Source organism: Cololabis saira, chromosome 24, assembly GCF_033807715.1.
Source record: "Cololabis saira isolate AMF1-May2022 chromosome 24, fColSai1.1, whole genome shotgun sequence".
Classification (NCBI taxonomy): domain Eukaryota; kingdom Metazoa; phylum Chordata; class Actinopteri; order Beloniformes; family Belonidae; genus Cololabis; species Cololabis saira.
The window spans coordinates 8,840,981-8,856,079 of NC_084610.1; the positions used below are offsets into that span (position 1 = coordinate 8,840,981).

A 15,099-nucleotide genomic window follows, 5' to 3' on the forward strand; every position below is an offset into this window, starting at 1 on the left:
CGGCTGTGTCCCCCCCACTGTCGTGACTCAAACTAGTAAGTATCGATATCCAATCACAGGATACGTAAATGTCACGTTCAACGTAAGGCGAGCTAGAGCATAGACATATATACATAGACGCCGCATCCACTGTGGCTGGGCGTGCCTATAGGTCCGCCATCTTGGTACAGACCACTCGCCACGGCAATGCATTACATCTATGGAGGAGCGGCGTTTCTACACACACAAAAGTGATCATAAATGATGTTGTGAAGCTAATTTCACGTGATTTGTTTGTCAAACGTCACACATTACAGACAGACATAGATAAAACAAAAAGAAAAGAAAGAAAAGAACCCAGAAAATGTTCAATGTTCAGGTCTTTATTTACTATACAAGTATTTACTATATAATTGTTTCTATTGCCATTACTATTATTATTAATAAAAGTATACATTATATTTATTATAATCATCTAATGATGATAGTGATATAACAACAATAGAATAGCAATAGTAACAATAATAATTCAATGTTAATATAATGTTAATATATAATATAATATAATATATAATATATATGTATATATAATATATGTTAATATAATATAATATTAATAATAATAGTAATGGCAATAGAAACAATTATATACTAAATACTTGTATAGTAAATAAAGACCTCAACATTGAACGTTTTCTGGGTTCTTTTCTTTCTTTTCTTTTTGTTTTATCTATGTCTGTCTGTAATGTGTGACGTTTGACAAACAAATCACGCGAAATTAGCTTCACAACATCATTTATGATCACTTTTGTGTGCGTAGAAACGCCGCTCCTCCATAGATGTAATGCATTGCCGTGGCGAGTGGTCTGTACCAAGATGGCGGACCTATAGGCACGTCACTTCAGTGGGCGGCGGCATTCGATGCGGCGTCTACGTATATATGTCTATGAGCTAGAGGGCCTTACTGACAACCCGTGATCTGATTGGCTATCGCAACTATCCATCAACTGTATTTGCCCGTTACAGTGCACAGACGCCCGCATTGTTGATTCTGAAGACAGATTTCATACAGCCTGGAAACATTAGATAGCTGAATTCTGATTGGAGAAAAACTCTAACCTAAAAACAAAAAGGACTGGAAGGAGCATAATATGACACAAAGAGAATTATATATTTAATAATTAAATTAACCACTATCATAATTACGATCATGATTTGTGGTTGTTAGGCCAGCAGAGAAGGCCTTGCTGGCCCTGACGCCCCACCACTGGTAATAAGACTCTAAAATCAGACGTATTAGACAGTCTCATCGCTGGAAAGGATGACGAGGAGCTGAAATAACAAATGTCACCTGACACATGTTTAACCATTTTGCCTAATGGTGCGGTAAACGTCATGATGTTTCTGCTCCAGTGTAATTACACGAGCACTTACAACAGATCACAACAATAAACTGCAATCATGCCGATTCATTTTCAATATAATATAACAGGCGGTGAAGCTAAAGGAGCATAGACGAATGGTTCGGCAGGCCAGAACTTTAACGAACGATTTTACTGCTTATGGATTTGTTAACTCGTAATCCTGAAGCAGGATTACGAGGATCATTATCACAGAATCAACAACAGCCTCCTACAGGCTTTGGACTGTCGGAGTTTTAAAGCCCATCACTCACTGAGGCTCATTACTCCCATAATACTGCTCCTTCAAACTCTTTTGGTTGGAAGGAACCAAGTAATCATTAGCGTGCTGGAGATTAAATTGGGAAAAACTCATTTCAGTTGCAACACTGCAAACGGTGGGAGGCTTTCATTTCCTCTCGGGAGGAAGTGGCTTTCTCTTTTGTGTTGCTGATTCAGCCTGACCTCAATGCAGGGTATTCATTTGGATCTCATTATGTTTGAATCATTCGATTTTGAAATATTGGTGACACTTTTTTAGCTTCAGCGGTGACTGCAGCTGTCTGTTTTTTTAATTCATTTTACAAAACAGACAAATTAAGCAGTACAAAAACAAAACAAGAAAGTCAATGTTTTTGCTCATATTTCTTCTTATATGTGGGCGTGTATGGTGTGTATGAGTATGATGGTTTTCTAGAATGATGGTTATTTTAGGAGAGAGACAGCAGCCATAAAAAAAAGCTAAATAAATAAATAGGATAAAAAAAATAAAGTCAGTATTAACACAGGAAGAAATGAGAGAGAAAGGGATGAGGGTGGAGAGAGAAGAAAGGAAAGACAGAGAGAGAGAGAGACAAAGGGAAAAACAACCAAACAAGCAAAAAGTGACCATGGTCTTGGGGGGGCATGTAGCACCCTATAATGTAATAATTTCCTGAAAATGTAATAACGCCTGAAAATTTAATAAAATTTGCATTTAACTCAAAATGTAATAAAGTCCAATAATGTAATAACTTGACCAATAATGTAATAAAATATCCTGACGGATATTGTAATAACATTTTTACCGATAATGTAATACCTTATTACATTATTGGGAATTTATTAAATTTTCAGGTGGGTCTTTTTTTTTTTCCAAAATTGATAATGTAATAAATATGTTCATTTTCAGTCCAGAGTTCTACATTTTGTGTTTTAAGTATCTAAGAATGTTATATACGCTGGATTTGAAACACCAGAATGACTATTGGGTTAAATTGCAGACTTTGGGTACCATGTAATAAATTTCCAATAATGTAATAAGGTATTACATTATTGGAAAAATCTTTATTACAATGTCAGTCAGGATATTCTATTACATTATTGGGGAAGTTATTACATTATTGGGGAAGTTATTACATTATTGGGTTTTATTACATTTTCGATTGAGTTAAATGCAAATTTTATTGCATTTTCAGGCGTTATTACATTTTCAGGAAATTACTACATTATAGGGTGCTACAGGCATCTCCAGCTGTGTTTTGTTTTTGTTTTTTGTTTCTTTTTCCCCTTTAATTTGCTTTTTACTTTGGTATTTTCCTACCAGTCAAGGGCCCGGGACACACTCCCCCATTGACTTGAATGAGAAAGTGTGTCCAAATTCCCGACCGGAAGTGCACATATTTTCACATTTTCCTCTTTTCCTTTTTATTGTAAGTTCTCAATTTTTAAAATTCTTTCCCCCTCTCCTTCCTTCTAGCTTTCCCTTACTTTGGTCCGCCATCAGACCCGTAGGAGGTGGCCGGATGGAATCAGCTCCTCTGTAAACCAGATCCCTCACCTCTGGGCTGTAGAGCAGCTATTCAGGTTGGGGTTATAACTGCATTTAACTGCATAACTTAACAGCTGTCTGTTTTTAATATCAGAGGAAACATGTGAGGGTTTTTGGTTTTAATCCTGCAGATGCAGCGTGCATCTACACCCCTACGAAGGTGCATGTTGTGTGTGTGTGTGTCGTACTCTTATCTGGTGCTGTCTGGCCTCCTCCATGGTGCTGAGGGCGCAGCAGTGAGCCTCCTGTAATCGATGCTCCCTCCTCTGATGTTCCCTCTGCATCTCTGCAGACACAAGCAGAGATGTGATCGTGCACTGTGACACATCACAAGCAGACATGCTTTCACTCCCGTTAACGAGACAGACGATATGACAATCTGTTCCAGGCACAGCAGAGGGAAACAACGCCACTGAACACAATGTGACAACTCCATATTCAAGCCTTTGTGTGTGATCTGAATTGGTACTTTGCACTTGCTTCATAATTACATTTTTTTTAGCATCATGCTGGGAGCAGCCTTGGCGTGTGGGGTCACAACTGGCATCTAACAACTCAATCAATCTTTTTTTTCCCCATTCCTCTCTTGTAAACAACCATGACTATAAAAGAAGCATGTTTTCTTTTACCGCTGCATAACCACAAATGTTCACAACTGATAATCTGCTGCAGAGAGATGACCAGGGAGTTTAATTCAATCCCTAATAATTCCAGATATTTAGTGTAAACTGAAAATAATGGAGATCTATGGAGGATAACCATATTAAAGGAGGTTATTTTAGGTAAGATTCTCCCCGTTTCAGCCTCCCCGTAGAGGAAAAAGACCAGTTTACCTTTAAGCTGCTGGCTCAGCAGCTCCCTCTCCTGGTTGAACTGAGATTGCAGCTGCTGCAGAGCTGACTGGGACTGAGACAGCTGCAGCTCCAGGGACTGCTTCAGCAGAGATATCTGGAATGGGAGGAAACAAGATGCTTAGACCATAATGTGCAGAAACCGAGAGTTTGAACTGGGCAGGACAGGGAGCGAGGACTGTCATTACCCGATGTGAGTCGCTACCCGATTTGAGTCACACATGCGCAGTCGCGTCCAACTGCATAAAAATATAAGAGTGCACATCAAACATCAGATACATCCTGGCCTTTTTTCATTACCAAAACTTTTATAGGAAATCCAAATCCAGCTCTATGAATGTAAAATGATTGTAATGTGTTAGTTTATACCATTCCCAACTGAAAAAATATGAACATATCTATGCATCTCTCTCTATATATGATCATATCTAAACACACACACACTATATATATATATATATATATATATATATATATATATATATATATATATACACACACACACACATACATACATACATACATACATACATACATACTACTCACAATAAGTTAGGGATATTGTGAGAGACTATTTTTATTGTCTACATTTTTGGGGTAATATTAAACTAATGAAAATGGTGTTTCTTCTCATTCATCATTAGTAATATCAAAGGGAATTTTTACTTATTTCATTAAAATTCAGACCAAATAGGAAAAGCAATCATGTAAATAATAATATCCCTAACTTATTGTGAGTAGTGTATATCAAAACAAACTACGCAACTGCGCATGTGCGACTCACATCGGGTAATGACAAGGGCCGGGTTTCCCAGATCAGTTAAGTAGTTCTTAACAGCGAAAGACTTCTTTCAAACCTTCTTAAGGAGCCTGTGAAAGAAAATCGCGTTTCCCAGAGTCGCTCTTAGCTTAAGTATCTCTTTCATTAAGAAGGAAAAGAAAGATGCTGCTGACCCAGTCTTTACAACCATCTTAGTGAACAAAGACTCACAGATCCAGCCACGTCAGGCAAATCAATATTACACCAAGCAATGAGATATTAAAACAATGCACACCGCACAAATTTTGATCTATTTTATACTTTAGATTTATATTGTTTAGCATTTATTGGTGACAGCAAAGGGGGAAAAAAAAGAAAAATAAGGAATAACAAGTGTGTTCCTGTATATGCTTTATGCATTACGCACAAATAAAACGATCATCATGAATATCATTTATTTGATAATTTGGCTGCTATACAGCATGTTCTCGCTGCAAATCAACCGCGTCGCCGTGCGCGAAGCAGAACTGTTTTTATGAACGCATTGGTGCGTCAGCACTTCAGTCCCCTGGACGTGCTGTCGGACCGGGCTGTCAGGCAGCCGGGACACCGATCCTCCTGCCCGAGCCCGAGCCCGAGCACCTATATGTGTGATGACAGGGAAGCAGCAGCTGAACGGGATCCTTTGATGAATCGTTCATTACAGTCTCAAATATAATCAATGGTGTCGGTTTATATTAAAGAATCTTTTTGCCCAGAAGAAAAAAGAGCGAAGACAACGACCCATAACTATTTTCTTCTCTTGAAAAAACCCACCTGCACCGCGGGCTTTAGGATAAAAAGACGCTACAGAGTCGGGATGCAGCGGCATCAGAAGAGCAGTGGAATGCGTGCGTGGCGGGGATGATCTCTGCAATCTGAAGCCCTCTATAATTGTAAAAAGAATTTCACTTATCACAGGTTCTTTTTGGAACATAACCCCTGCGAAAAACGCGGGATTGCTGTAATTCCACGTTGCGATTTGCGAAACTCGCCTTCTCTTGGCTCATGTTTTTGAACACACACAAACGCCCACCCCGTTTCCTCCCGGTTTCTGCGTGTGGGGAAAAAAAGCCTCACTGTAGCCAGAAATAACGGAGTAACGCACCGTTTGGATGAAAAAGGGTCATTGAATTATATTTATCATCTTAATTTTTTATTATAACGCACAGGCAGCAGTGAATTAGTGCGTTAGGCAGCAGTGCTGCATGTGAAAATGCGCTGATAGTGATCGGTGATCGATTTGCCTGGCATCGATTGATTTGGTTTCAGAACCGGACAGCTGCTCCAAAGAGCTTCTGAAAGAGCGAAACTAAAGGACGGTGTTAAGAAGTCATCTGGGAAACACCCGTATCTTAGGATTCTCTCTTAGTTCAAACCTTCTTTGAACCTCTCTTAAATCCTTAAGAGAGGTTGGATCTGGGAAACCCGGCCAAGGACTCCAAATATGTACTCCACATCGGTGTGATCTTCTTTCCAGCAAACCTCCAGGAAACATAAGTCACTCAAAGGGCAGGTCTCTTAAATTATGTCAACTTCATCACTGTCTTTGTTATTCCTCATGCATATGTCTTCATACGACAGCTCGAGCCGGAGACGGCCTAGATTTTGTGACAACGACTCTCTGGTGGTGATACCGACACAGGGAGGGGAGCCAGACACCGAGGGCCGTCTGTGGAAGTTTCAAGGCTCTTCTCAGCGAGCTGACAGCCAGTCACCAACTGAGCGACAGCACAAGAAGCCAAATAACAGAACACCAGCCCGCATTAGTGCAATCAGCGCATACAAAACAGTTTTGTTTTGGGGAGATACTGAAGCTATTAGTGTGTGTGAGTGGCAGGACTCTCTCAAGGGAGCTGGCTCCGGGCCTTCAGCCGCCACTCTTCCTCCCCGTTAAATCCCCGGCAGGATTTGGAGCGGTGGAAGTACGACATTAGGAGCTGTAAGGTAAGATGGATTTAAAATGAGAAGATGAGCAGCAGGGCCGGGATGACGTTTGTGAGCTTTCTATATTGGATACGGATTGAAAAAAGAAAAAAAAGACAGGTGACCTGCTCAAGTTTATCCTCCCGTCCTGTCTGTTACAGCTAATCGTTGATTTTTTAAATATATTTACAGCATAACAGCTGGACACAGGAGACTCACAAAACACCTCAAGCAACCTCCAAGCATTAATTAACCACAACACACACCAGCAGCCGGGGGCTAGACTCTTATTTTGAAAATATCTTAATGAAAAAGTGATTAGATTGTAACGAGACGTCCACCTACGCAAACAGAACTGCACGCTATGTCGTCAAATTTGCATCTGTTTGTCATTTATACATTTTTTTGATGGAGCGCCACAGCACTTCATCGAACCCAACATTTCTTACACATGTTTCACACGAGGTAAACAATTAATTAGGCAAACTGGTCGACTCCAGAGCTTTTGAGGTCCGTCTACAAGTGATTAAATTAGCTGCCATTGGAGTTAATTAGTGATCTCCAACGGCGGTTCTGAGTGATGTTCTGCTGCCAAAGTGTATCTTAAACTGATTTTGTAAATACGCTGGGCAGAAAGCGTGATATGGATCAGAAAAATCAACGTTGGGCCTATTTCAGGTTCATCCACACATCCGTCCTCCAGCACCTCATGTGAGAGAGGCGATCGCTCCGGTGTGTCCTGGGACATAAAAACATCTCCCTAGAGAGGAATCCAGGGACCGGCCCACAGAAAGCCTTCCCTATTGGTTGAATCTCCCGCTCCATCCATCCCACACTTTTCCCACTGTGAACTAGGAATGAGTGATATTTTACCGTTCACTATATACAGTCAGAAAAATTCCTCACGATAAGAATTCGTCATCTTGCGGTAAAAATGATAAATTCCCGTTGAATATGTTTTTGTGTAAACTGATTTTTGGAAGGAAGGAAGGGAGAAAAGAGGACGGGAAGAAGGAAGGAGAGAGCAGGAGGAAAGAAGGAAGGCAGGGGAAAAAAGAAGGAAGGAAGGAAGGAAGGAAGGAAGGAAGGAAGGAAGGAAGGAAGGAAGGAAGGAAGGAAGGAAGGAAGGAAGGAAGGAGAAAAAAGAAGGAAGGAAGGAAAAGGAAGGAAGGAAGGAAAGAAAGGGGAGAAGGAAGGGAGAAAACAAGGAAAGGAGGAAGGAAGGGAGAAAAGAGGAAGGAAACAAGGAAGGAAGGAAGGAAGGAAAAAAAAGAAGGAAGGAAGGAAAAGGAAGGAAGGAAGGAAGGAAGGAAGGAAGAAAACAAGGAAAGGAGGAAGGAAGGGAGAAAGGGGAAGGAAGGAAGGAAGGAAGGAAGGAAGGAAGGAAGGAAGGAAGGAAGGAAGGAAGGAAGGAAGGAAGGAAGGAGAGAGCAGGAGGAAAGAAGGAAGGCAGGGGAAAAAAGAAGGAAGGAAGGAAGGAAGGAAGGAAGGAAGGAAGGAAGGAAGGAAGGAGAAAAAAGAAGGAAGGAAGGAAAAGGAAGGAAGGAAAGAAAGAAAGGGGAGAAGGAAGGGAGAAAACAAGGAAAGGAGGAAGGAAGGGAGAAAAGAGGAAGGAAACAAGGAAGGAAGGAAGGAAGGAAAAAAAAGAAGGAAGGAAGGAAGGAAAAGGAAGGAAGGAAGGAAGGAAGGAAGGAAGGAAGGAGAAAAAAGAAGGAAGGAAGGAAAAGGAAGGAAGGAAAGAAAGAAAGAAAGGGGAGAAGGAAGGGAGAAAACAAGGAAAGGAGGAAGGAAGGGAGAAAAGAGGAAGGAAACAAGGAAGGAAGGAAGGAAGGAAAAAAAAGAAGGAAGGAAGGAAGGAAAAGGAAGGAAGGAAGGAAGGAAGGAAGGAAGGAAGGAAGGAAGGAAGGAAGGAAGGAAGGAAGGAAGGGAGAAAACAAGGAAAGGAGGAAGGAAGGGAGAAAGGGGAAGGAAGGAAGGAAGGAAGGAAGGAAGGAAGGAGAGAGCAGGAGGAAAGAAGGAAGGAAGGGGAAAAAAGAAGGAAGGAAGGAAGGAAGGAGAAAAAAGAAGGAAGGAAGGAAGGAAGGAAGGAAGGAAGGAAGGAAGGAAGGAAGGAAGGAAGGAAGGAAAGAAAGGGGAGAAGGAAGGGAGAAAACAAGGAAAGGAGGAAGGAAGGGGGAAAAGAGGAAGGGAAGAAGGAAGGAGAGAGCAGAAGAAAGAAAGAAAGAAAGAAAGAAAGAAAGAAAGAAAGAAAGAAAGAAAGAAAGAAAGAAAGAAAGAAAGAAAGAAGGATAATTTCCCGTTGATACGTTTTTGTGTAACAAACCTGGCGGATCTGAGAGCGAGATATATTCATAGTTAAAAAGGTGGAGTTGAATTGGTATTTTTTTTAATCGTCATTTTTATCATTATCGGGATAAATAAATTATGGTGATACATTTTTTAGTCCATACCGCCCATCCCTACTGTGAACCCAGATCTCCGACGTGGAGGTGCTGATTTTCCTCCCTGCCGCTTCACATAATCCTCTCAGTTAAAAACTTCTCACGAGTCTTTTTGTCGTCACTTTGACGAATGTTACTTTGAATCACCAATCACCCGCGTCACGTCAGAGCTAGACGCCAAAGACACAACGTGCCATGTTATTTCTTTCCCTGTGCTCTGAGGAGTCTTTGAATCTGCAGTCCTGCTGGTGTTTCAGAGGAGCTGTAAGTAGGTCAATACATTGAAGATCACTGTACTAATACCTGCATCCAAGCACATGAATTATTTATTTCCTGCATATAAACGCGAGGTACAGTAAGTGCGTATGCTTGCGCTGCAGGTTCGACGAGCGCTGAGGGCTTGAAAACAGAAATGCTTCAAGCACAAATGAGCAGTTTTAGATCTCATTTTCTATACCTGTCCTTGTTGTCCTTTCTAGTCTCAAAGTATTTCTACTTGCACAGCAAAATATGACATCATGTGCCAGTTAACAGCATCTCTGTGAAGTAAGATCCTGCTGAGTAAGAAGCCAAAAAAAGTTCAATTTCACATCAGTCGGACGTGATTTTTGTAATAAAACTCCAGCTCTGTTGGGACTTTGTGCAGAAGTACACTGAGACTTTCTCCTTTATGGTTATGGCTGAAGAACGCCGTAAGGAATCAAACTTTCATGTCTTTTATCACAGTAAAATTCATCAGTGTCATACATCTCCACGTCTTTTCATCTTGTGGCGTTAGGACCCGCGGGGAGTGTTGTTGGAGCTACATGGTGGAGCTACATGGTTCCTGGCTCGGTCTCCCACAGAGAAGTTCCTTTAGGGAAGATTCAGACATGGAGACACTCGCCCCTTCATCATGGCTAGAGCGGAGAAGTAGCCGGCAAGCTTTAGAAGCTAAATCCAAACTGGACCTTCCTGGTCCAGAGCAGGGGTCTTAAGCAACGCCTGGTAAATGGCACGCAGAAGCAGTGGGGACTGGTTTCAGTAAGTGGAACTACATGGTAGACTTGTAGTCAAGACAAGACCTGCTAAACTGAGACACTACCAAGACCAGAGAGTATCAAGACCAAGTCAAGACCAAGACTAGTTCAGCTCAAACCCGAGACCAAAAAGAAACCTAGTTATTTCCTCATCTTGTGTGATTGTAGAACATCACCTCCATCCTGGTTCAGCTGCTTAGTTTCCATATGAGCTTGTATTCAACTGCAGCACGATAACACAGAGAAGTGGATGATGATGTTGAACTCACTATAAATGTTTTCATCAATCAGCTGAGATCAGATATGTGTGGCAACTGCACTACCGCTATTTCTACACTATTGGAGGATTGACTCGACTACTAACTAGTCCCAAAGTCATCTAACATAATAACCAGCCTCCAACATCCCCCTCCACCTCAGAAAAGGAATGAATAGTAAATGTTACTGATTTGAATTATACTTCATTTCTAAATGAAACGTGAATTTTAAATATTAAAGATACAACAATTATCGACTTGAAATTGCATTATTTACCATTATAGTAGCCACATTACACCGTAAATCAGCATCACTGAAATGGCATAGACCTCATTCTTAATCAATCACAACAATATGCAAATATTATTCAAAAACCAATGATGCCATATATTTATTCTAACAAGGCTGTTATAAACACAAAACTGTAATTAAATACAGACACACATGCAGATGCACCAAAACATTAAATCAAATGCAAAATACTAATAGTTTACAAAACTGTACATTAACAAGAGGAAGAACTGCTGATACAAGATTCTGTCACCTTGGTGTGCAACGGCATCTCAATTATCCGAGTCCGGGACATGGCGGGACCGAGAGAAGACCGAGACCAAATACTGTCGAGGCCATGACAACACTAAGGGCCTGATTTACTAAGATCCTAAATAAAGAGTACTAAATTGCGTGTGCACTGAAAAAGTTTGCACGTGCTGTTGTTGTGTGTTTTGCAGGTGATCAACTAAGAATGCTTGCGCAATTGATAACAGGTGCAAACAGCAGTATTTAAATGAGGTGTTGCGTGTCTTACGGTTTGCTCCATGGAGAGTTTGGATGGAAAGCAGGATAGTCGCAAGCGCAAAATGAAATTTGACGAGTTGGAGTTAGAGATATTAGTGGAAGAGGCAAATAAACACATTCATGAACTACAGCAAAGACATTTAAACATTACCAAAAGAAACGCAATATGGGAGAAAATCTGCGATAGAATAAATGCAGTTGGTAAGACAAAAGGAACAGCAGATGAGGTTAAAAGAAGGTGGCAAGATATAAGGCGAAGAACTAAACAAAAAGTGGCCTTTAATAAAACTTGTGCAACCATTTTTAAAATAGCATGCAGCAAAATAAAGACTCTCTCTCTGCTATTCTTTGATTTTGGATGTCGCCTCCTTGCCACAATAACAGCAGCAGCAGATTAGCACCTTCCTTTCGAACGTATTAAATACAGACGCAATCACAATACGCGCAATAACTTTCAGGCTTGGTAAATCTCATTGCGCGTGGTAAATGGACCAATTTGCATTTTCCCCTCCCAGTATTTAGCGCGTTCTGGTGGGTACGCCCCATATTCATTATTCATCAGGGCAAAAGTACTAAATGAACAGCGTGTGCTATTTTGCTCATTTGAGAGGCGCAGTCCTCTTTGCACGCTGTTAGTAGATCAGCTTGCACATTGGTTTGCGGGTGATGTCAAGTTTGCACACGTTTTTACACACGCAAACCTTTAGTAAATCAGGCCCTAAGACCTCAAAAAAGTGGTCTGGAGAACTACAATTCTACTACATGGTAGAAATCACTGGAAAAGCTTCAGTTCAGAGGGACAACCCAGATCCAAATCCAGTCTGTGCACAAGCAACACACTTTCAAACACGAGGTGGTCCATATGCACTATCAGTACCCTTGGTAAGTTAATGATTGCCTTTATGTGGCCTTACGCTCTCGACTCTTGAGGTGAGACGAGGAGAGTTTGAAACTCATCACCATCTGGCTGTGAGCGGGATCAGATGGCAGCCAAGACCCGGAGCACCCAAAGGAGTGCGTGAGGGTTGTTGGAAGAGGACTGTCTGACTTTTAAGAGTTTTTCCTGCGTCCCAAACGGGGAGAGGGGTGTGACGTTGAAGGGATTATATTTTCCATCTGTTACGGTTGTGAGGGATTGTTCTGGAGGAGCCGCGGGAGCTGCCGGCGTTGTCACTGCTTCGCTTGTTCATGAACCTGAATGTGACTGAAGTGTCAGTCCCTGAAAAGGTCTGCTCAAACACAATCACTCACCGGTACAAATATAAACAGATGCTTACACAATCAGCAAAGCTCTTTGAAGATAAAAAAAACCTTGCACACTTCCGAGTCACACACGGTGCTACATGTGCACGGCGAGAGTAAGCTGCTCAGACACATGACAACGCTAGATATATTTATTTTCAGCCTGTCTTCATATTCGGTTAAAAAAAGCCACATTTTTCACAGGGACTTAAATTTAATTGGCATCACTGACTAAAACAGTTACTAAATCTGCTATGTGATTGCTGAAAATGTTTAAAAAAAAAAGTATGGTACGTGTAAAAGCAAATCTCCAGCTTGCAGGTGAGTGATTGTTCTTGGGGGTCATTTTTCACTATTTTCTGACAGTTTTCCTAAAAAATTACTTGTAAAATTGGTCTGAAACCCAAACAACAGATGACTTTATTAACACTCCCTCACAGGTGACTAGTCAAAGACACGGAAGGCTGCAGGCTCGCAAGTGACAGAACATGATTAACTGAGGCCGCCGGCGGCTTGGCAACACTAAACCAGCCTCTAAAGAATTCGGGGGCTGATTTACGCAGAAGTATGTTCAGAAAAGAAACTATTTTGCCTGCTTTTCCTGCAGAGTTTTCAGTCCGGCCTGGGGAGGTCTAAGAGATCTACCTCAACTAATCTCCATTCCTCTTAGACAGAAAACTATACACTATCAATGTTTATGTGCAGCATATATATGGATATAAGGTCACAGGGCTGAGGAATATGTCTTAGCCGCTGGCCAACGCCAGAAAAACTTGGCATTTCATTCATTTCAGTGTTCCTGTGGGAAGGATGAGACGTTAAAGCTGTTTATGACATCAAACCTCATCACGTTCAATGAAACATTAACCACCGCCAAGTCTGTGGGAGGGGCTGTTAGAAGTGACTCTTCTGTCTTCTGAGAGAATATTTTGCCTTCAGCCTGTTTGCAGGCTTCAGAATCGAGTGGAGCTGTCACTCAAACAGGTTCCCAGAGTGGTAGTGGGGTCAGAGCCAATTCAATGTTTTCTCACATCCACAGAAGAGATAGAAAGAAAGAAAAATCTCTGTAATAACAGATGTTGAATGCGCCTAAAAAGGCTGCACTGCTGCTCTCTGCAAGATAATTATAATCATTATTATTACTAATGAAGTAATAACGTGATTATTTACCTCAATATCATCACAACAATTAATAATAGTGAGGCAAGTGCACTCTGGATGTTGAAAGTGAATGGGCGATATTTTACCGTTCACGATATACCGTCAAAAAAATTCCTCACGATCAGAATTTATCATCTCACGGTAAAAATGATAAATTCCCGTTGATGTTTTTGTGTAAACTGATTTTTGGAAGGAAGGAAGGAAGGAAGGAAGGAAGGAAGGAAGGAAGGAAGGAAGGAAGGAAGGAAGGAAGGAAGGAAGGAAGGAAGGAAGGGAGAAAACAAGGGAAGAAGGAAGGAAGGGGAAAAAGAAGGAAGAAAGGAAGGAAGGAAGGAAGGAAGGAAGGAAGGGAGGAAAGAAGGAAGGAGGGAAGGAAGGGAGAAAACAAGGAAAGAAGGAAGGAAGGGAGGAAGGAAGGAAGGAAAGGGGAGAAGGAAGGGAGAAAACAAGGAAAGGAGGAAGGAAGGGAAAAAAGAGGAAGGGAAGAAGGAAGGAAGGGGAAAAAAGAAGGAAGAAAGGAAGGAAGGAAAGAAGGAAGGAAGGAAGGAAGGAAGGAAGGAAGGGAGAAAACAAGGAAAGAAGGAAGGAAGGGAGGAAGGAAGGAAGGAAAGGGGAGAAGGAAGGGAGAAAACAAGGAAAGGAGGAAGGAAGGGAGAAAAGAGGAAGGGAAGAAGGAAGGAAAGAGCAGGAGGAAAGGAGGAAGGAAGGGAAAAAAGAAAGAAAGAAAGAAAGAAAGAAAGAAAGAAAGAAAGAAAGAAAGAAAGAAAGAAAGAAAGAAAGAAAGAAAGAAAGAAAGAAAGAAAGAAAGAAAGAAAGAAAGAAAGAAAAAAAGAAAGAAAGAAAGAAAGAAAGGAAGATAAATTCCCGTTGATGACAAACATGGCGGATCTGAGAGCGAGATAGATTCATAGTTAAAAAGGTGGAGTTGAATTGGTATTTTTTTTATCGTCATTTTTTCGTTATCGGGATAAATGCCAGAAATAATCATGATACATTGTGAGGTAAATCAACCTTTGAACTTGTTTTGTCATTGTGAAACTGTCACATGCGTGGCTAACAGAAGCCACATCAGCCACTTCCTGATCTACTAGGTTTTGAACTGACCTGGTGACAGCTCACTACTGTCCTGTGACAGTTGACCACTGTAATGTCAGGACTCAATCAAACGTTATCACTTCCACCCATTGTCCACTACCCAATGTCTACTGTCTACTGTTTACTATGCATTGTCCTTATATGATCAATTCCTGTCAAAGTTTCTTAATAAAAGCATCTTCTAGAGGGAGGATCTTGGGGGAAGCTCAGGAGTTCTCAATGAGGGCTACGTTGCTCTGCACTCCTGTTGCTCTCCCCCCTCCTGCAGGAGTGCGCTAAAAACCCATTCCAAGGTAGTCTTTGTGTCTTTCCTCATTATG

At 41.2% G+C, this 15,099-nt stretch overlaps 1 protein-coding gene across 7 annotated transcripts in view; it reads right to left on the reverse strand.

The window, feature by feature from the left end:
- LOC133425014 (protein FAM184A-like) overlaps positions 1-15,099 on the reverse strand; it is an 89,537-nt gene that overhangs the window by 17,560 nt on the left and 56,878 nt on the right. For all 7 annotated transcript variants that reach the window (XM_061715657.1, XM_061715660.1, XM_061715656.1 and 4 more), the window contains exons 15-16: positions 4,023-4,137; positions 3,378-3,475 (exon numbers count right to left, since the gene is read on the reverse strand). In XM_061715657.1, coding sequence (XP_061571641.1) covers positions 3,378-3,475; positions 4,023-4,137 — 213 coding nt within the window. The remainder of the gene's footprint in view (positions 1-3,377; positions 3,476-4,022; positions 4,138-15,099) is intronic.